This window comes from Aotus nancymaae, unplaced genomic scaffold (genome assembly GCF_030222135.1).
Source record: "Aotus nancymaae isolate 86718 unplaced genomic scaffold, 86718_ANA_hifiasm-v0.15.2.pri h1tg000033l, whole genome shotgun sequence".
Classification (NCBI taxonomy): domain Eukaryota; kingdom Metazoa; phylum Chordata; class Mammalia; order Primates; family Aotidae; genus Aotus; species Aotus nancymaae.
The window spans coordinates 52,369,821-52,392,720 of record NW_026988447.1 but is presented as its reverse complement, the minus strand read 5'-3'; the positions used below and the strand labels follow the sequence as shown (position 1 = coordinate 52,392,720).

Sequence of the window (22,900 nt, the reverse complement as noted above, 5' to 3'; positions counted from 1 at the left end):
CCTTGAAGGTTAATGGGGTTGGGATTGAATTTTCACATTTCAACCACAATTCAGTGCTTTTATTTGCCCAAAGTAAAAGGGCTAAGAAGTATACCCAAAGCTTTTATGAAAAGCTGTTACAAACCAAAAGTGGAAGTTCTATGTGTTTTAACCACAACAATAAATCGTTGGAGGAGTTAGATATTAATTGTAGTGTTTCAATCCTTTAATAGACTATGAGGATTTCTTATTCAAAATCAGCATTTTTTTTTGGAAAAAACAAATGAGCAATATAATGAAACATCTTTTATGAGAAGAAAGCAGCCCTGAGAAGACTTTGAGGATAGATATCAGTTTGAAACTTGGACTAAGCATTTGAAGATTTTGAAGCAGCTTTGTATCAAGATCTGAATATTAGTAATTGCAGTCACTGTAGATTATACAAAGTGACTGAGATGTTCCAGGAAGGCTGAAAAGAATCACTTCTATGGCTGGACTTTCATGTCCATGAGGACAAAGGTTTTGTCATTTTTGTTACCAGATGCCTTGTGCTTCATGACTGGCTCATAGTAGGCCTTTAGTAACTTTATTTAATAAGAAGATACAACCATAAATAGAAGCTGTTTATGCTAATGAGATGGGGACAATGATAAAGTCTTTACTTTAAACAAAGGATGTGTTTAAAGGCAAATTTTAAGATTAATCCCTAGGCTTTCAGTTTAAGATACTATTATAGTAAATTAAAAGAATGATTTTAAAATCGTGGGGCTTTTCTGACTCTGGAATAAATTTCTTTCTTTACTTTCTGTCAAAGAGAGCACAGAAAATAAATTTGATTAGGAAGCTCTATTGAGGGGATTTTTTCATCAGATGAGTTTTTCACCATTAGCAAATCCAGCCCGTTTACACAGGCAGACTCACAAGCTAGGCTGTTGCACACTCATCTTTGTCCATTTGGGAATGACTGAATGAGGCTGGAAGGACGCAGGGGGAGACCAGATGTGTATGAAATGTCTTTTGCTTCGGAACTGTGGCTTTTTCAATTTTCCCTGCTCTGTACCTTTCCCTTCCTTCTGCCCACTGCAGTGTGACTGCTGCCTGTAATCCCAGACTTCCTCTGTCATCATAAAGGGAGGTCTGTGGTGACAGAATGGCCACTATTTATGACCCACCCTTTGTGCAATGTCAAGGGACATCCAGAGGGTAGCTTTTCATTCCTTGTCTGTTGGCCGTTGCTACTAGCTAGAAATTTTCTGTGAAACTTCAGAAGCATTATGAGCTTGAGAGGCACACACTTGGGGCATCTTGAGACTGCTTCTGCATCTCCTACTCAGCCTATGAAAACTGCCTGTTTTGATTTGGAGCTGGAGTGTCCTTGCTTGCCTTCCTCAGGCAGGAGTAGAAAGAAGATACCCTTTCGGCATTCTCATTTTAACCAAATCATCTCCTTGTAGAAACATTCTTATCACAAGAAAGTAGGATATTGTGAGCAAGCTCTGCTTTAGTAATTTTGCATTATCAAATTGGCTTTTGGGTTTGGTTTGAAGTAAAACAAATTGAGAGTGATATGCCATAAGACTCACTCATTTAATTTGCTTTTCCTTACCTTGATCACTCATTAGTCCCCCCAAACAGAGGAAGCCTCAACTGTGGATTAATACCACGAACTTGATTATAGTAATGAACTCTTGGCACATAGCTTAAATATAGTTCAAGTGGGCACATTCTTTTTTCTTTTTTCTCCCCCCAATTAGGTGATGTTTTAACTGTCTTTGTAGTGCATCTGCTTCTCTTTCCGCTCAGCATCCACAGCACATTTGTGGTAGAGTGACAGTATATGCTGTTCAATTGCATAGCTGCTTCTCCTGGGCAGGGCTAGGGAAAGAGAAGGGGGAGATTAAGTTGCATATGGCTAGCTCAGTTGTTATTGAACACTGCCTGACTGATGCCTGATGTCTGCAGAGGATTTTCTTTGGAATTTGATCAATGGAGAGCTGGACAGTGAGGACAGCAAATGGCCATTTTATCTCCTGTCTTTAAAATAAAATATGCCCTCTCTGAAGGGCAGTCTATGCTGGCTGTCAAGTTTAAATGTGAACGACAGTGTGCTCTTTACCTTTGAAGACAGAGACAGGCTTATCCCATTGATGGTCGCAATGCTTTGTGGAAGGAATCAGCTTTTGTTACAAGCTCAAAACTCAGCCAGAATTATATCTCTGCTGGAGGTTTGATGGGAAAAGCCTTTTAATGTGGTGCATGCATCATTTCAATGGCTGTGAGCTCCTGGGATTGGAACCTGGTGCCTTGTCTGTGCAGAGGTCAGCTGGTGAGTGTGCGCTACTCTCTTTCCTCAGAGAACTGATACCGATTATTTTCCATTCAAGTAGAAATCATAGAAAAGTTTGAGCAACACAAGTCTACAAGAAGGAATGATTTTAGAAACATGTATTTCTCAACAGCTCACTACCGAATAAGTTATTATAAAGAGGCAAAGTTATTGCTGTGTAGGAATGCTTAATCTATCCAGCTTTCCTGAAAGGATTATGTGCTACTATCTCCTATGGGAGCAGTCTGTTCCTTAATTAAGGAAAAGGGGAAAAAAATCACACGCCAAGAATGGACTTGTGATCAGTTTATTTATTTACAAATATTTATATTAATTGTCTGGGATTTCCCGTTTTGTGATTTGAATAGTGAGAGTTCTCAATCAGGGCTTTTGGAGTAGATTTCTTTTCCAAGGTGGGTTGATTTAAGAGCCCTGAACCTTGGCCCTCCTGCCCTTGTGAGCCATCCCAAGGAAAGATACCTGGAAAAAATTATTTGTTGTCTAGTGTCCTCATCTATAAAAACATGGTGACTTTGCTTCTCTGTGTCACACCTAAGGGTATTATGAGAAAATGTAAGCAAAGTAGTGAATTATTATTCTTAAAGATTTGGCAATCAGAGTGCTTTGTGCAATGTGTATGTCAGTCAATCTAACATCTAACAAACTAAAATCTGGTTCATTGCCTTATCTTTATGAGACAGAGATAAAAAGAGCTGTCATACTTGTTTATAGCAAGTAAAAGAGTCTTAGAGACTAAGACTCTGTTAACCGTGTCCCAATTTTTTTTTAGTTATTAAGTTGAAGTTTAAAAAATGTGTAGAAATGTGTAATTTTCCTGGCATTAGAAAACAACATAATGAAATTGATAACTGTTTGATTTCACAAGTCTATATCAAGCTCGTTAAAAGCCAATGAAATAAAAGGTTTTTCTTGACAACAGAAACTCCTCACTTTCTTCTCTGTGCTTATGATTTTTCACTTTCCTAATGAGATGTCTAGAAGGGGAGAGGATGTTTTGATAGAGTATAAGCAGGTTTTAAAGGGCAGTGGAAAGGTCTTGTGCCAGAAGAAGCCAAAGTCACCCTTGCAACAGGGAAACCATTGCAGGAGGCTCAGCCACATTTCATTGGGACTCATGCTATTAAGCTAAATGGACATCTATGAATCAAGTAAGACTTGCTCATTGCAAACATTTTTTAAAAAGTATTTAGAAGAAAGAGAATGCCAGATGGCATTCAGAACACCCTGTGCTCCAGTCTTGCTGCTTTCCTGAACCACCTTCTTTCTTAATGACTGCTTTGACACCACAACAGTTGATTCTCCAGAGTGCTTCAGAGGAGAAAATGTTTGAAATATGCTATGTCAAGTGGCAGGCAGTGACTCCCCTGGCCAAGCAGATAGACGAATCCTCCCCACATTCACACATTATCTTCCCAGAAAGCCTGAATGGCTATGTGTATTTCTATGCAAACATGTAAAATGTTTTTCAGACGAGGTAGTTTGAAGGGCTTAGATATGAATGAAGCTGGTTTTAATTAATTAATTAATTTATTTATTTTTAACATGAATTTTCAGCTGTTCAGATCAGAGAAACTAATGCTCCCCACACATGATAAAAACTGCTTCCTTTTCTCCCTTCCTCTACTGTCTGTAAGTTGACTGACCATTATATTAACAATACAATGCTGATCCATGCCATGGTGATTATTGTTTCTTTTGAGTGACTTTTGAGTCAGATTAAGTGCTAGATTCTCTGTACTACCGTAGAATGCATTTTGCTTGCTTATGGGATATTTTATTAATCTTACTGCTTCCAACTCAGTTTAGGTAAAAGGAAAAATTGCAAATTATGTTGTATAAACTATAACATGTACCATCCACATTAGTATTTCCCCCCCAGAAGAGTTGCTCTCACTATCTTTATGTAGTGTAAGAAATGAGACTTTACAGTCTTCATTTATGGAAGTAGTATGTCATAAGGGTTAGAATACAAACATCATTTTCTAGGAGAGCACTTTTAATGTTATTTTACTCTTTTCCTAACAATAGCATATATATAGACTCAGACTATTTTACTATCAATGATTATAGTAGTGAAAACCCTTCTCCTAAAATGCAACAGTTGTGTGTGTTGAGAAGGAACATCCATAATCCTCTATATGCAATATAGTGGTATGATTCTGCCTCCAGCTAAGAGTGAATAATTAAGAAGTGAGTGCCATCCTTGGCATCCTATCGGACCTTGATAAAATTTTGGCAATATATGTAATTGGAAAACTGTAGAAAACTTCATCTTCTTGAGTTAACAGCTTGTATCCTCTTTCCTCTTTCATTGAGCCTCCCTGTTGGGTGTATATATAGGAACATCCAGAAATACTAATCCTGCTTTTACATACAAGGTGGAGTACAAAAAAAAAAAAAGAAAGAAAAAGAAGAAAAGAATAGAATACTAATCCTGCTTTACTTCATCACATTGCTTTTCAAGTAAATTTGCAAGTGACAAAAGCCTTTGATAATAATGAGTGCCTGTCTGCCGTCTTCCAGTGATGAAGAGTGGCTTTGGGTGGTGCCTGCTTTCCTCTTTCCCTGTCCTCCTCTCCCTCTTTTGAGCTCCCCCTTCTTTGTCCCAGGAAAACCTCTCTGAACCCAGATTATACTGTGTGTTCACTGACAGCTCCTTTCTCTGCTTAACGCAGCTCCCTAATGCAGCCTCACGTGGATCTGTAAATGGCACAGTAGGACGCGGCTACTCCCAGCCCTTCCCAGACCTGCTCACCCCTGTATTGCCACGGCAGTGGCAAGTAACTCCAACTGTGCTCCTCTTCTCTCAAAACAGCAACGTCCATTCTTTACTTTAAATGAACCTTGGAGAAGGAAAGGACTGTAAGATGAAAAAGACAGGAATTCATGTCATGTGCTAAAGCAGAGCAGCCGTAGCAACGGCAGTAACAGCAGTAGCACGGCAGCAGCAGCAGCAGCAGAGAGTCCTTTAGCGAGACTGCACCATTTTCTTCTCACCCTGCATAGAGGTGTGGTTGGAAGCAGTAATAAACTACCCACCCCCTAGCAGTTTCACAGAGGTGGCCTCTTCCTGGCTCCAGTCAGAAGACACAGACTGTCTGGAGGAGTCCCCAAAGACTGTTCCAATTGGTGATGTGTGTCTAAGGATGGCTTTTTCAACTAGTAGGATGCTTCTTTGCACTTGGAGCCACCCAACTGCTGAAGAGCTGGAAGTCTAGTGCTCCGCCTTCCCCTGGGACCATTTCTGAGTGTGGGTGCACACCTATGCCTGTGTGTGTGTGCAGGTGTGTGCTGCTGGAGGTCTCGGTTTGGGACCTTAGTTCCTTGTAGTGAATTGTGGGTGCTGCAGAGGCTGGAGCAAGATTATGACCTAGCTCAGGGGCGGAGTGGATTATCTTGTGAGTGTTCTGGCTGCCAGCCATTGCCCTGGTGGGGAAAATCACATCTCCATACAGCTCTAAAATCACCTGGATTGCTGGGGAGTGGAAACTGATCCTCTGCTACTGCTTCTGCTGATTTCCTCTGCAAAATGGCTCACGCTGCTGCTTCTATTAAAAAAGTTCGAGAGGCTGATCTGGATGAAAAGGAAAAAAATCTTGAGAGAGACAGAAAAAAACAACGGAAAATCCCTAGAGAACGTATGGAACGAAAAAGAAAGGTATGAGGGGCATCCTTTTAACCCTCTCTCTCTGCAGCTCTGTGTAGAACCAGCCTCAGAACTGGCAACTTCATCCTCGCTTCCTTCCATCATTCCCCTGCACCATTTCCAAGCTCAGTTTGCAGCCTAGAGCTCATGCCTAAATTTGCTGCATTGGGAGGAGATGCTTGAGCAGGGTGAATTTCCTTTGCTTTGACCAAGCAAGGCAAAAATGCTTCCACTTCATTTTTCTTTTTTGGTGTCAGTTATCTTTATTTAATCTCAAAGCTAAGTGCTTATCTCTCCAGGCTACTCTGAGTACTGGGCATAGAGGGAGGAAAGGGCTGATTTATGGTTGAAGGGTTATTTTCCTCTTCTTGTTTCTCATCTCTACTACTGTATCTGTAGCAGTGTGCCTTCTTGCTGACTGTATATTTGATGTAGACCTCTAGTTAAGGATAAACTACAGATTTTATTTACTTTCTTTTTCCTTCCTGGAGGTTTACACTGTTCTATGTGAAGCTGCACTAAGAATATTGGTGCAGTGAGCTGTGTCTTTGCATTTTTTAAATTTTAATTAATTTTTTGTTTTCTATCATTAATCCTTTAATTTTCTTTTCTGTATATGGCAATTAAAACAACCAAGGTTAAACAAGGGATGAAATGTTGATTCCTTTTACGTTAAACTATTGTTTCTTTCTCTTAAAATATTGTTTTCCTTTATAATAGAAATAATCTTACAACTTGATGCAACCAAAATACTCATTTAGTCAGTGATCGATATCTATAAAGGAATATCTCTGTAAATGTTTTGATTAACAAAGTAGGTCACTGAATAATTTCAGAAGATGATAAGTGGCATATTACATTAGCAGAGCATTAAAATAGTGGTTTTTACACAAGCTGTTATTAAACATAGCTCTGGGATTAGGGATGAAATGGGGATCCATATACTTAATAATCCATACGCTCAATGGACTCTTTTTTTCTTCCATAATTGATATGTTTACCTTTCAATTTGGAGGATGTTGTCTTTGCCTTATTTTTAGAAAGACACTTGAGAACCCACATTGAGTTGAAATCTTACTGCATAGGGATTCATTACATTTCAGTTTACTACTTGTCTCACCACCAGTTAGATCAAATGACTGTTATTAGGCTACAGAAATAAAATTAGCAGTATATAATGATTTCCCTTCTGAGGAAAACTTTCCTACTGCTTGTCTGACCTTTAAAAGGCCTTGTTGTTTCAAGATTGCATTAATTCTTGTTTTAAGTATCAAAAGTATTATTAGCCATTTTGTGGAGGTTGACTTCCTTCTTGACAGTGACTGCAGTTCTGTTTCTAATCCTCTAAATGGAACATTATTTTATAAAGCAATTTTCTGTGATTATATCTTTTTTATCTTTTGTTCTCCAAAACACAGTATATGATTTCTTGGCTAGGGGCCCCTTCAGCATTCAGTTGTGACCTAGCAACTTTGCTTAGCTAGAGTACCATGCACACACCTGGAAAATCACTTGATCTCACTCTGGTTTGTTTCTGTATCTAGTTGAATGTTTTTCCTTTTACAAACCTTGTTAAAATAGAAAAACTATATTGTTAAAATAAAAGGTGCCAGTTGTTGTTGAGAATCTCAGTTGCTTGGATGCTGCATTGCTTTAGCTTGAATCCAGAACCATAGGTGAGATCGTTGGTTAGTAATGTGGTCCTATGACAGGATCATCTGGTCTTCACATGTAGATGTCATATCTAATCTAGAACCAGAGAAAATAAGGAAAATAAAGGCATAGCTAGTCTTTGTTTTTGTTCCTCTTTTTTCATATGCACCTATTGCTCCTCCTCCCTTTTCTACTGCAGATATTTACACAGCACAACAAACTTGCTTAAGGAGTGGATGTGCTTTTTCGCTATATTACATCTAGTTTCTAGATAGACAATCCCTCCCCCAAACTTACCACACACACATACCCACTGATCCACTTTTCAAATTTTATTTAAGAGAAGAAAAATTTACCTCATCATCATACCTTCAGGTATACATCATACCGTAAGGTGTACATACCTTCATGATAGTTCATGAGGAAATTAAAAAAATGGTTGACTATTAGTGGCATTCTGGAATGCCATTTGCAGAAAGTAATTTTTAAATTATCTTCATTTATTTGCTGATGCCACTTTATAATCATAAGGGAAAACATGAGTTGTAGAGATGATTGAGTATATCATTTTCATATCCATTTGTAATGCTCTTGCTAATGAAACTGTTTATTTGAAAAATTCAGTTGAAATCCACCCCAATGCAGATAAAAGCCTATTATGGGGCTTGAAAAAAAATAAGCTGATTGTGAAGGTTTTTTACCAAGGTAAAGATATTGAATATTAAAATTAATTAAGCAGTCACATTTAATCTTCATTTTAATATTCTTTTGTAAACTTGCTGTTAGTTAAAAGAATCTTTGTATTATTATCTTGTACTCCATAAAACACTTAAAATTAATTTTAATTATTAGTAAACTTGAAACATGTTGCATACTTCACTATAACCCCTCTGCCAAGTTGCCAGTGGTGTGGTTTTAAAACAATGTATACTAAGGGATCTAGTTTCAACCTCGTTATAAGCAGAACTTATCTTAGAATAATACATTTAGACTTCTTTGGGTTATACTCTGGTTAGCTAATATTTAAATATGGTATAGTATACACCAAATATCTATTGTATCTGTGTCATACTACATAGAGCTAGAATAAAACTAAGTTTTAAACAAATAGACAAAGATTAAGATGAATTAAAACAGACTAATTTAGTATGTTTGCTGAAGAGTACATTACTCTGGCATTTTCCATAAATCAGAAGTTTCCTGTTCTAGTTATTAGCTTATACAAGTCATTTCTTTGTATGTCCGGATTTCTAGTTTTTATGTTGGGATTTGAGAATTTAGAATTGAGGAGGATGCCAAAAAAAGAAAAAAAGAAAAAGAAAATGGTTAAGTGACTTATCAGCATTCTCACAAATTTGCGAGACTTAGTTCTAGAAAGTGATTTCAAGTTTAATATTCTTTCCACAACCACATACTATTTCCCAACTGTATGTTTTTTAAATTGGAAAAATACATAATTTTTAGAGAATAAGTAAATACATTTTTTCTTTAAAGCAAACCATATATTTATTTATTTTTAAACTTTTATTGTAAGTTCAAGGGTATATGTTCAGGATGTGCAGGTTTGTTACATAGGTAAACGTGTATCATGGGGGTTTGTTGAACAGATTATATCATCACCCAGGTTTTAAGCCTAGTACCCATTAGTGATTTTTCCTGATCCTCTCCCTCCTCCAAACCTCCAGCCTCTGATAAGCCCCAGTGTGTGTTGTTCCCCTCTATGTGTCCATGTGTTCTCATCTTTTAGCTCACACATATAAGTAAGAATATAAAGCATATATTTAAATAATATTTCTTATTTAAATTTATAATCACCATAAATTTTCAAATGAATCAATATGTTTACCATTTCTCAGCACTGACAAACCATTGTCCAATCCATCAAAATGTCTACAGCGCTCACTGGAAACATATGACTTAAAAGACAAATGTATGGCTAGCTCTTAATATCCTGATGCTTAGGAAATTCTTTTTATTACTTTATACTATTAAAATGCCAGAGTTCATATTTTCTAAAAAATATTTAGAATTATTTATTAAGTACCCATGTGGTCATGTATCTGACACTTTATACACATTGTACCCTTAACCCTGATAACAGTCCTATATATTAGGTCTTATTCTCTAGATTTCACAAGGAAATTGCTTAATCATACACAAGCAGCATGTGGCAGAGTTGGGATTTGAATCCAGGTCTGTCTGGCTCTAAAGTTCATTGGAGAGAAAAAATAATAAGATTTTGGTCTTGTACCTACACTGAATGTAGATTATAAGAAAATAACTTATTCCACCAATGCTTCAATTTCTTTACTTCTAAATACCTTCCTATAGCTGAAAGAAATTTAAATACTGTGACAATAAATTAAATGATGAATTTGAGGGGGAAATTATTTAAATTAGGATTGGGATTATATCAAAATTGCACCAAAATATTTCATGAGATTTCTTGGAAAATCAACTATTAGAAGTCAACATTTGCTCTTTAAAATGATGTTAATTGCTGGCAATTATATACTATGATATATGATCTTTTTTTGTTACAATTTTATCAGGACTTCAAGATGTGTTAGCGTATCTACTTTTACTAAACTGAAAGGTGATTCTGCACGGAATTAAGTAGAAAGTAAAAGCCACCTTCCTTCCAAGTTATTGTCATTGAATTCCACAGAAAAAGATTCTGAATAGTTATTTGCTCTTTAAAATGTACATAGTCATTAGTCTTGGTGAGAACAAGACTTTTTTCTAGGATAGCCTTTGGGGGAATCCCCCCGCCATGTTCTTCTTGTTCATTTGGATTTTAAGGGGACATGGAGAAATAAAGATATTTAAAAGTTATGTTAGTATTTTCTTCTGAGTTTAAAGTGTTTTATTTGCAAGTTGAGAGTGGAATGTATGCTATAACTTTGGAGTTGTGTTATAAGAATGAGTTGAAGGGGAGCATCACACACTGGGGTCTGTCGGGGGGAAATAGGGGAGGGACAGCAGGGGGTGGGGAGTTGGGGAGAGATAGCATGGGGAGAAATGCCAGATATAGGTGATAGGGAGGAAGGCAGCAAATCATACTGCCATGTGTGTACCTATGCAACAATCTTGCATGTTCTTCACACGTACTCCAAAACCTAAAATGCAATAAAAAAAAAAAGAGAGAAAACAAAAAACCAAAAAGAATGAGTTGAAAGTGAACATGCAATATAGTGTAAAGCTGAGCATTCTTTCCCTGGTGGTCTGTAGGTGAAGCCTGTGGTGTAGGAGGAGATCGGGCAGCCAAGTCATCCCTCTCCTTTTTGAGCCTTCTGCTTGGGCACTTATCAGCCTGTTTCCAAAGGGAAGCCCAACTCTGGAAGTTGCAACACTTAGTCAAGAACCATGTATGCACAAAGATGTCTGGGCACCAAACCAAATACACTGTGATTAAAAATACAAATCACAACCAGAATAACAGGGCACTGTAGTTTGTATTACATTCTAGAACTCTACAAACATGGGAAATCCCAGTCAACAGTTTTTAAAACCTACATGGAATTGTCTTTATGTTAACTTCCCAGAACCCTTTCATCAGTATGTGAGTATTTCCAGAAACCACATTAACATAAAGTAGATTAGTGATGCCTTGAGCTTTATCTGGACAGATGCCCTTCTTATGTCCTAGTGTCCATTTATTTGTGAAAATTCAAAAGTTTTGTTGATTCACTTTTCCCATTTTGAGTCTAAATAAATATGTTCAGTCATATCTATTTAAATGGGATAGCTTCCACAGAATCACTATTATTATTATTATTTAAAACCCGTTATCTTTTTCTTTATCACTCCTCCGATTTCTTTTCTTAGCTCAATTCACAAATCCTTTCTTGGCTAGAATCATAATCTTTAAATAGGTGACACGTTATTAATGACACTCTTCACCAGCACCGTAAAGCTGAGTTTTTATTAGTTTTTAATTATGAAAAACCTCTTTTGACCATTGAGTGGGTGACTAAATAATAGCTTAGGGTTACAGGCTGTCAGATATGTGCAATTGTGGCAAAAGTAGTCCCAATTGTGTAGCCTGAGGTATATTTTAAGGAGACAGTTGAGAGAAAAAGAAAATCTTAATTGAAAAAAGCTAACACGGGTGACTTGATTTATTTTTGGAATCTAAAATCTTATACACGCTCAATGTCATACTTTTTCCTATTTTATTTTATTAGTCTGTGTTCATATAAATGTTTTCATCTTTAAAATATCAGAATTAATTCCTTGGTTACCTTTATTATCAAACTTTTAATTTTATTAGTCCTCTTATTCACCAATTGATTAGAAATTATGATATTTACACTACATGTTGCCATCATAATGAATACAGAAAATATTTTGTAGAAAGATTGTAAGAGCCAGTGAAAGTGCAAGGAAGTTAAGACTTCTACTCATGCCATATTTAATGATCTACTTGTGTTTATATTTTTCCATTATGATATTCTTTTTTATTGTATTTCGCAAAATAATTTCTTCTTTACAAAGAATATTGACTTTAATCTCAGTCACAGAGACATTGTATACTAAGATAAAGAACAGTACAAAGAAGGCATTTCTCAAATTCTGGATTTCTGTATAAATTGCTAGTGAAGTCATCAGCTATTTGAGTATGACCCTTTTGCTCCAAAGGCGAGCTGTGCTTTTAGACGTTTATTGTGGAAAGTCTCACCAGAATCACCTGGTTCTATCCCATCCATAATAAGTCAGAATCTTGGGGTAGACTGGAAGGGAAAAGAGACCCTATTTCAAATATTTTTGAAGCTCCCTTGGTGATTCCAACCAGGGTTGTAAATGACTAGAATAAACATTTCCATTCCCCCACCAACCCCTACTCTACTCAATCGAAATTTTGAGCAATCATAGATGTACTTCTAATAATCAGTATGACGTATGACTCTAATTTTTCCATGTGTAGATAGGCGACACCCTGGCAACTTTCTGAAAGTTTAATAAGACTAATTGGTTCATGTAATAACCAATCAATTCTGAGCACAGAAAGGAAGAAACAAGTGTTTAAAAAGTTGCAAGACTTCATGATCTGCAGTTTGACTAATTTTGCCCTAATGGAATAATCTTCAGGAAAAGAGGTTGTATGTATCTGACTTTTATGTAACTAAGTTCAAAGAGGTGGAGAAGTAATCCAAGCTCACTTTTTGAAGGAAGACCACTACACTGTGAATTAAGAATTATGTCTTAAACAGGTTGTGTCGTTTTGAAAGAGCTCAAGTTAGTGTCCTAGGGATTTAACTGGTAACTTAGCAGCCTTGGAGGCCTCAAACTTTTGGAGATGTCAACACTTGTAGGACTCCTAACACAAGTCAGCAACTACTTTTTGTGTTTTGAACTTGACTTTGATAGATCTTTTCAAAATTATGTGTAATATGACATGAATGTAGTGAGAAAGAAGAAATAAGTAATTCATAGATAAGTTATCTCCCCTAATTCTTCAGATATTCTCTTTCAATCCTTCTAACTCATCAACTTCTTACAGTGCCAAGATCTTTTGTTTATTTGGTTGGTTGGTTGTTTTGTTTCTGTTTTAGTTTTTGCATGAACACTGTATCAACTGCTTTGTCACTCTCTTTCTGGTTCACCACAGCTTTCAGAGCAACCAGAAAGTGATTCCTTACTCAGTTGTACAGAATTCTGAAGGTACTTTTTCAGCATGTACAGTTGGAATTACTTCTTCTATATTCCTTTATTTCATTAGCAACTTTGCCAGGGAAAATTCTTTTTGCTCCCATTAGAGCTTCATTTATATCCAACTTAGCCTTTTTCTAGAGACATCTTTCACTGTGTATCATTATTATGTTGCTTATCATAGAGGAACACCTTAACAGAAAACAACATAAGTAGTATCAAGGAAGAGAATATGTGGGCTGGGTGTGGTGGCTTATGCCTGTAATCTCAGCACTTTGGGAGGCTGAGACCTGAGGTTAGCTTGAAGCCAGGAGTTGAAGACCAGGCCGTGCAGCATAGAGAGACCCCCATCTCTTAAAAAAAGAAATCAGGGATATAATACTCATTATAAACATATGTCTTAATCTAATCAAGTTATTTGGTTAAAAATAATGGTGTTATTTTACATTAACCTATATTTCTTGGCTTTTTATACATTTTTGCATAGAGACATTTTAATTACCAATTTTAACTCACTTATTTATAGTTTGTAAAAAAAAAAGCCTTCAATTAAGACTGAAAATGACCTCTCTTTGTGTATTTGAATGTAATTAATGATGGTTTCTCCAAAAGTCTATTTTTCAGGGAAAAAAACTTAATCTCTAGGTTTTTTTTTCAAAAATAAATAATATTATGCTCACAAACATGAATTCTAAGAATCTACTTTTATTATTATTATAAAGATTAAATATTATTTTTGCATTTGAAACCAAGTTTAGCCAATAACCCTTTCAAGACATTGATCAGGATAAGAGGTGGATGTGAGATCTAAGATGATAAAAAACTGGCAACATACCAGAAAGCTGTTTACTAAGTTAATCAATTATATTTATACAAAGTTACCAGATACTTCTAAACCTCCATGAAAACAAATTCAGGAGATCTGTCCTTAATTCTGTCTACTGACTATAACCTTGGGTAAACAATTGACCTCAGTTTTTGCATCTATGAAATGATGAGGACCTGAGATGTTAGAATTCTTCCTGTTTTTATGATTCTGTGTCATTTTGATTGTTTCTTTGCTTCCCTTTATTATTATAAATGATTAAGACTGTTGGTAGAATTCCCAAGTTTTTCTTCATTTAAGAAATTTTTTTTGAGCTGACACAATGTCCTAGACAGAGTACCTTTATTCAAGGAGCCCATAGACCTCCTAGGGTGACAGGAACTTTCACAAATAACAAGAATGAAATGTTATTTGCGCCATTATGTTAGAGTTGAGATTGTCTATTTTTGTTTATATGACGCAAGTTTTCTTTAGTAGGTCTTACTTGAGAGATGGAATAATGGAAGGAAATAATTCCTGTTGTGGTGCATGAAATTTTATGGCAGTTATTAAGACAGGATATATATAGGATGAAGTAATCATATGAAGCTGTGTTGTTGTTTTGTATTTGAGATACTGATTTGAGCCATTTTTAAGGAAGAAGTTTATTGTGGTTTCCTGAGAACCACAGTTTAATTTTTCCTGGAGAAGTTTATTCTCGCTTTTCTTTTAGGTACTCTGTACCCTGATAATACCACAAGTTAGAAATTCACAGAGAAACGTCATCATTGTTTTATCAATCATTTTACAAAGATCCGATGGCAGTGATGGTATCTGCCTTTAAATTGCAGGGTGCTGTAATAAACAAGTGCCCACAGTGACTGCTTTAACCTCAGCAATTCGCAAGCCTTAGTGAACGGTACAGCTTAGTGAAAATAAATCTCCTGGGTTCTTCTAGAGGTAGTAGTAGTACAAACTTCCTTATTTATGGCTCCTGCTTCAAACTGGGCCAGAATGCTTAATTAAACCATGTCACATCCTAACATGACTGAAACCAATAAAATGTAAGTGGAACAGGTTACCATGAAACAGTAACTTCTTTGAGAACAGAGGTTACTTAGGGAATGAGGAGCTTTTGTTCAGGCTGGTCACCTACAAAACATGGGGCTTCACTGTGGGCTGTGAAGGACAAGAATCAAAGCCTGGGTGTGGGTGGGAGAGAGAAAAGCCATCTGTGAAAGCACATGTTACCGTTACTGGGAAGAAGGGAGATGACAAAGGACCCAGTAGCAGATGCCAATTCTCTGACTACAAACACTTTATCGAATATAAGGGCCCTTGTATATAACATAAAGCACTCATACCCAGTCTTTCAACACAAGGGGCAATATTTTAGAACTTTCAGCTTTCATAGTAGAAAACAGAACCAAAAGATAAAAGAAGACTTTGTAATATGCTAATATGACAAATTTTTTTGCTATTGAAGGAAACTTAATAATTAAGACTAATGCCCCTTAAACACTGTAACTGGCTTTCACACGGGGGCCCTCTGGGTTATGTATATTCTTTAGTAAGTTGTATAAGAGCCTCTGAAACAATTTAGCCACTTTGGTGATCTTTAAAATTTTGTAAAACTTTATTTTTGATCAGGACATTCAGATAATGACACTTCTTAGTTTTAATCACAGTTTTCACTTAGAATCAAACAGAAGCTCTTTTAAAGTGTGCTTGTTTTATTTCTCTTCTTTCATGTCTTAGATGAATATTTCACATGCTTCATTTTCCATCAAGCATCCTCCCTATTTCCAAAGTGGGTTCAGATAACTCAGGATATTTCAGTCTTTTGGATGGAATAATTTTTCATTGAATAACTATGAGCCAAATTTTGAATTGAGAGATAAAGATTATTTACTGAGTAAAAAAGTATTTTCTCTCAAGTAACATCTCTTTTAGATAGATATTTAAGGTTAATGTCAATGGAAAAATTAGAGTACATAACTAGATTAGGTATCATACCTTGTAAATTTTTTTCTTTTTTTTAGTACGTAGTAGATGTGTGTGTGTGTATATATATATATATATATATATATACACGTATATATATATATATATATATATATATACACGTATATATATATATATATATATATATATACACGTATATATATATATATATATGGGGTACATGAGATGTTTTTATACAGGCATGTAATATGAAATAGCTTGTTGCTTTTTAAGAGAGGTTGTAGACTTGAGGATAGGTAGGGTTGGCTTAGGTGGAGAGAATGTCTCAGAGGTCGAACATAGAAGCTGGTGAACAGCTTGGCATGACCAAAGTGGAAGGAAGGTAGGGGTTGGAAATAAAGTTGGAGCACCTACAGAACAAGGAAGTAGCTGAACTCAATGAAGCAAAAAATAAGAAGGTGTAGAAGGTTCTCTGCGATGAGGAAAGATTATGAGGAGGAAGCAAAACTGTCAAGGTCACCCAGGAGACTATTATGGTAATCCAAGAGAGATGAACAGGGCTTGGATCGGAATGGTCATACTGGAAGAGCAGCAGGGAGGAAAACAGGATGGTTATCAGCACTCAACTAGGAATAAAGAAAAAAGAGAAGAGTGAATAAAAATAACTTTAAGGTTATGTATTTCAATGATATTAAAAAATGGTGGTCACTGACAGAAATACAAATTACATGTGAAAGTCAGATGGAAAGTAAAAACACATTGCTTTGTATGTGGTAAGTTTGAAGTGGTGGCAGGATGATGTTTATTTTAGTTAATTGAAGATACTTTTTTATATAAAAAGCCAATAAATAAAAATGTAATCTTTCTCTTTGGGTATGTTAGAAAGAGTAAGACATTTAGAGTTTGGAGTCCTTAATTCAAATCTTAGCTCTACCAAATTCTGGATGTCTGATCCCTGGCCTCAGTTTTCTCATCTGTAAACTGAGTTAATAATGATAATTATATTTACACACACACATATGAAACAGAGTAATTCTAAGGACTAAAATGAAAATGTTTTTGAAAGCACTATTTGCATAGTAATATTACTTATTATAGCACCAGATAGTCCCCTTTTTATGAGAGAGAACTAAAGGAAACACCCTTACTGCTCAAAAGATCAAAAATGTCCATGGAGGTATCATATGAACTCGTTGTTTTTAATATATACACAGACAGATATAAAAACAAATACATAGAGTTGTGTGTTGTGTGTATACATACATATATTTCCTACCTCCTTTCACTTAGAGGGCCTAGAAGCAAGGATACTTCAGTAGCAATGAGCAAACCTAGCCTACATCTTGGTTTCCAAATATAATTTTCCAACAGAAGAAAATATAACTTATTGGAAAAATGGCTGATTTGAGTAAGAACAGGCTCAGAAAAATGATGGGGCATGTCTCCCTGAAGCAGCTCTCAATGACTAAATACAAAGAAATTTGAGCAACAAAATAACTAATAAAAATAAATAATAACTCATAGAATAAAAGAAATATCCATGGGTCTTTAGTAATAGAAATAAATAATTGAATAAATAAGTAAATAAATGGAGGAGGAGGGACAGACTTTTTTAATAGTAGAATTTCATTGAATAAATCTAGAAGAAATATGGAAATTATAAGTAGCACAAAGGCAAGCAGCAATCTAGCTTGTGTTCAAACTATCAAAAATTGTATTAGCAAAGTTTTCAATTTTAGAATTCTGTAAAAATTAACCCATTGTGTTTAAGTCATCATAGAGGGAAAAACTTGAGACACAATTGCCTTTTATAATTTAGAGTGACTTTTGCTGTCTCTTGAACTCCCAGGTATATTTAGAAAGAAGATTATGTTATGGAATTGCCATTTTTAGATGTTTATTCTAAAGATAAAATGGAATTACAAGTGCAGAACAGAATTTTTTTTAAAAAACGTAAGTCTGTAAGTTTTACATAAATAATTATTTGAGGAAATGGCACATGCAAGGAACTTCTATATAGTATACTAAATGATATAACTAAACCTGTCAGAACACTATTTTGTTCATGATAGTACTATTTTTCAAATATCTGAAGTTGGCCTTTTTAACTCTATGTCTGCATGATACTGAATGTTGTACTTTTGAGGTATATGATATTGGAATTGATGCAATGCATTTCTTATCATTTTATTCTTGATTCTTTTTGAGTAAAATAAATTTAAAAGACCCTTTTTTGAGGTAATGGATGGAAGTAGATTTTAAAAATTTTGTTGACGATATTTACATGATATTTAAAATAACAATTGCAACTAACATTCATTGACCACTTTCTATCTCCCTTCTGGTTTGCAAAATTATAACTCTATTTAGTTTGAATTACTTAGATAACTGTCTATTCTTCCACTTCTTTTTGCCATGAGTCTGTGCAGATATCTGTATAATATACTGTTTCTGTTTCAGTGTTAATAATTTTTAACTGAGATCTACTATTTTCTACTTTGAACTAGGGTTCAGTAGGATGAAAACTAACTTTGTCTTTTATTCATCACACTTGATTGTCTTAATAATTTCCATAAGCAGGCAGCTGCTCTTCATATACAGATAGTACTCTTAAAACTAACAAATCACTCCCTAGTTCCCTCCTAAAAAGACACTCCATTTCTCATTTTAATTAACTTTGCTACAGCATGCCCAAACTCAGTAAAAATTTTTCTTCTGTTTTCTTTGTCTTTAATATGGTCTTTAATATTTCACTTGTCTCTATCAATTTATCTTGATAAACATTTATATAGGTAATATCTGTTCACTTTTGAAATTAAGTTCTCAGTTTTAGTCAAGCATATAATGATACTGCAAGTTGAGCAAACTGTGATCAAAGAACATGATAATTCCTGTATGAATGTTACATGAATGTTCTTTACATAACTAAGCAGTATAGTGACAATGAGTGTGTTTACCTGGGAGAACTTCAGGTATTTTCCCTAAGCTCATGTACTTTGAGGTCTTAATGTGCAAGATGAGAACAACATCTGACCTGGAACAGCCTAATGCCCCGATGGCATAGGATTTGACAAGCTTGTTATGCACCTAATAACCATAAGTTTCTATATCACATCACCCTTGCCTAAGACACAATAGATACTCTACTGATTCTAAATATCCAATTACTTTTTTTGTGTCCAAAACTTAAACTTCAAATTTGTCGCAAGTTAGTCTTCTGAATCAAACCTAATGAGTAGTTTCCTTAAGCAACGAATAGATTGTATCAATGCAGAAACAGTTATTTGAGAATGAAACAGAACCAGAGCTTTGAACACCTTGCTTATAGCTATTTTCAATTTTATAAATTAACAAGGAGATTAAAGATATTGTGAAGAATGAGATAAAAAAAATTTCTGGAAAAATATTTGTATCTTCCTTTGTACCATTTATATTTAAATGTTAACGCACTGTGTTTCAATCTTAAAATCACACAAATGTTTAAAAATGATGACAGCTTTTAATGAATAGTTTTATTAACTACTAATCCTGCTGTTTTCAATTCAAATTTCTTAGTCTTTGGAAGGCTTGAAACTTTCCTCTGGGATACGTGACGTCTGCTACTTTAGGCTGACAATCCTCTCTCATTACTCCTATCTGCACTGTTTTCCTTTCCCCTTCATCTTGAGCCTTGTTCACACTTAGTGCCTATTGGTGGCATGTTTAGTTGCCCTGAAGCATAGCCTCTGTAACTTTCCTGTTCTCTTTTGGTTTGACTTTGATGAATGTCACTTAAGCTCCTGCAATGAGAAAACTGTACACACCAGTGGCCCAGGCATCTAAATTGTCCGGGAATAGGCTGCATTACTAAAATCTAGGTTCTACTTGTTAGACATATCAGTGTTCCAATGGCTTATAAAACATTTGATCCCTGATATCTGTAAGTTTCTCTTGTTTGAAAGCTGCTAAAAAGCATGCACATCATTGGAATAGAAAAGTAAAACAAGAAGTAGAAGTGTGAAGCTCATTTAGACTTTTAAAAGCTGGTCTAAGTGATTGCGGCATGTCAAAGTACTTTATAGACTCCTAAGTGGAGACAAACCTGTAAAACAGAACACCAAAGGCACAATTCTGTTGCAACAAGCAGTATATTGTAACTGCGTTTAAAGCCCCCTAACATTCCTGCACACTAAAGCACAGTAGATTTAAATGGGATCTTTGTGATTCCACATATCCTAAAGAAGCAGTTTTTCTCTGTGTGAAACCACATGGATTTTCATAGAAGAGACAGGGATAAAAACACATCCGGGCAAGATATAAGAGTGAAATGTATAGACAAAAGGATTAAGGGCTCAAAGCCTTTTTTCTTCTTTTTCTCCTTTCCCTCTTTGAACTCAATTATCATTTAGAGCCACAGAACGGATAGGTCAAGAGTTTGACCGAACAGAGTTGTAAAGTCAACTAGGAAAATATTTTTTACCATATAAAAGAAAAAATAGAATACTATTCTGAGATGTCACAACCATCAGACCATAGGGTGTAATGCAACTTGATTAGAGGTTTATTTTTTCTAATCACCTCATTTTGGAGTAGATTCTTTGAGAATACTCATCCTTGGAATTGTCATATGATGTATATGGATATACGTATGTATGTGGACATATTTATCTATATTCTATACAGATCTATGTATCAAAATGCATTTCCATTTTTATGTTTGAATAATGACTCTCCCTTCACTTTTTTCTCCCAGAGTTTTCAACATATTGAAGTTACAGTATTGCAGTTTTACCGTAGTACGTACTTCAAATGTACTTAAGGGAATGATCATTTGAAGATTTAGCTAAGGGATAGATCCTTTAAATAAATATGTGAAATTGATAGAAAGTGTTTTAGATTAAAGAGTACTGAAATTTAAAGTATAGACTTATTCCACAGAACTACTTTGTACCCTCGCACTATACCATGTGGCATAATGGTAGCTTCTCACCCAGACAGAGTCCATGAGATGATGACTCTGACAGGAACATTTGGGATCTGACATTAAATCTGTAGATTGAGTGAAGAGAACTGATCTAGAATAGATCATACTGGGTCCTACAGGGTATCCAGGCATGATATCATGTAATTGCTTCATCCACAATGTATGAAACAGTCAACATTGGGGTTCTCACTCCAGGAGGGGGATACAGCAATGGGGAATTCCAGCAGCCATCAATACTTGGGAATTAAGCAAAGAGGGGCTGATCATTGGTTTTTGGCCATCATGATACTACCTGCTGATATTGATTATGGGACAAGGCTTCAGTATTGGGAAAGAAAAATGTTGTGATGATTCTACCTTGGGAGATGTATTACTATACTTACAAACCTCTTCATGGCAGCCCTCCAGCTGGAGAGACGCACTAGAGTTTTGGTCATCCAGGCCAAATTTACAAGCAAGAGTTAATCCTCTTCACTGACACCAGGAAAAGGAAAATGGAGTTATATTTTGAGGGCAACTTAATTTTTGGTTGTTTCTAGATATAGGTGACGGTATAAGGACTTGTTCCTAAATGGTTAATAAGGTAGGAGAACAGGAAAGCCTAGTTTTCTGAAGATAACTTCATTGTGAGTCAACATTAGATGGAAGTCAAAAAGAGTTTGACCTTTTATTCTGAAATTAGAGGTGCATGGAGACAGCAGGTGAGATGTATCAAGGGATCCAGGCATGAGAAACAGATCCTGAGAAGAATAAGAGCATGTAGACTCTATACTCGACTTTTTACAGTGATTTATTATATTATTGAATTCTCACAATGGGGTAGATATACTTAATCTCATTTTTTAGGGGAGGAAGATTATGTTTGAAAAGGTTCATTTATTTTTACCCCAAATTTTACAGCAAATAAATACCTTACGTGGCAGACCCCAGATGCCAGATTCCAAAACCCATGCCTTTTCTCTAAATCATGCTGGTTTATGCCACCACATAATATCTGATTTGTAATATTTGTAACTTAAATTGTAGGATGGGTAATAAACAAAACTTAGACCCATCTGATTCAAAAAGAGAATAAAGAATTGAGTTGAGGAAAAATAATCATAGCTAGCTTCCTGTGCAATGCTATATACCAGACACTGTCTTAAGTACTTAAGATGCAGCGACCTATTTAATCTTTTCACAACACCATGAGATAGAAACAATTATAACTTCCTTTTGTCAAATGGAAAAAGGTTTAAGAAGGAAGGAAGAGGTAAGACTTTAGACGACTTGAATCTGTGCTTCTCTAACTGACTTTATAATGCTATAAAGGAGAGTAGATGGGATGAAAAGTATGTATCACCAAGTTACGCAAAAATATTTCTCACCTTTCAAGGAACAGACAAACAAAATTGGGGGGAGTCTCTGAAGAATTATCATGTGTTTTACACTACAGCAAAGTCTCTAATAATAAGATCACAGGAAGAAGAAGGACAGAAGAGCTAGAGTTATCAAGTGCTGAAACTGTCTAAACTACTAGCATCTCCAGTGATCAAAATAGCATCAAGGCCGGTATCTAAGTCTTAGATGTCATCAAGAGGAATCTCTTGTTAACAGTGAAGGAGAGGTGAGGTAGATTCCGATACAAAGTATCATATGATTGGCTAGTTTGGAGTTAGTTTATTAAACTGCAATGGAAGTAGCTCTAAAATTTTCCTGAAAGTTGTTTTTTTGTTTTTGTTGTTGTTGGTTTTTTTTTTTTTTTTTTTTTTCACTGCAAGCACAGAGAGAACCCAAGGACAAAATTCAAAGTAAAATGAAAAAGGAAGGCTACTGAGGTATTACTGATGACAAATATGAAAAGCTGGGCAGTGCACAGAGGTCTCTGAATGCCTCTTCTGCTCTGCTGAA

At 35.5% G+C, this 22,900-nt stretch overlaps 1 protein-coding gene across 30 annotated transcripts in view; it reads left to right on the top strand.

The window, feature by feature from the left end:
* ANK2 (ankyrin 2) overlaps window positions 1-22,900 on the top strand; it is a 678,679-nt gene that overhangs the window by 408,757 nt on the left and 247,022 nt on the right. For 2 of the 30 annotated variants that reach the window (XM_064383959.1, XM_064383956.1), the window contains exon 1: window positions 5,572-5,984. The exons of the other annotated variants lie outside the window; for them this stretch is intronic. In XM_064383959.1, coding sequence (XP_064240029.1) covers window positions 5,856-5,984 — 129 coding nt within the window. In that variant the 5' untranslated portion in view covers window positions 5,572-5,855. Of the gene's footprint in view, window positions 1-5,571; window positions 5,985-22,900 lie in introns of those variants that run through there. 30 annotated transcript variants of the gene reach the window in all.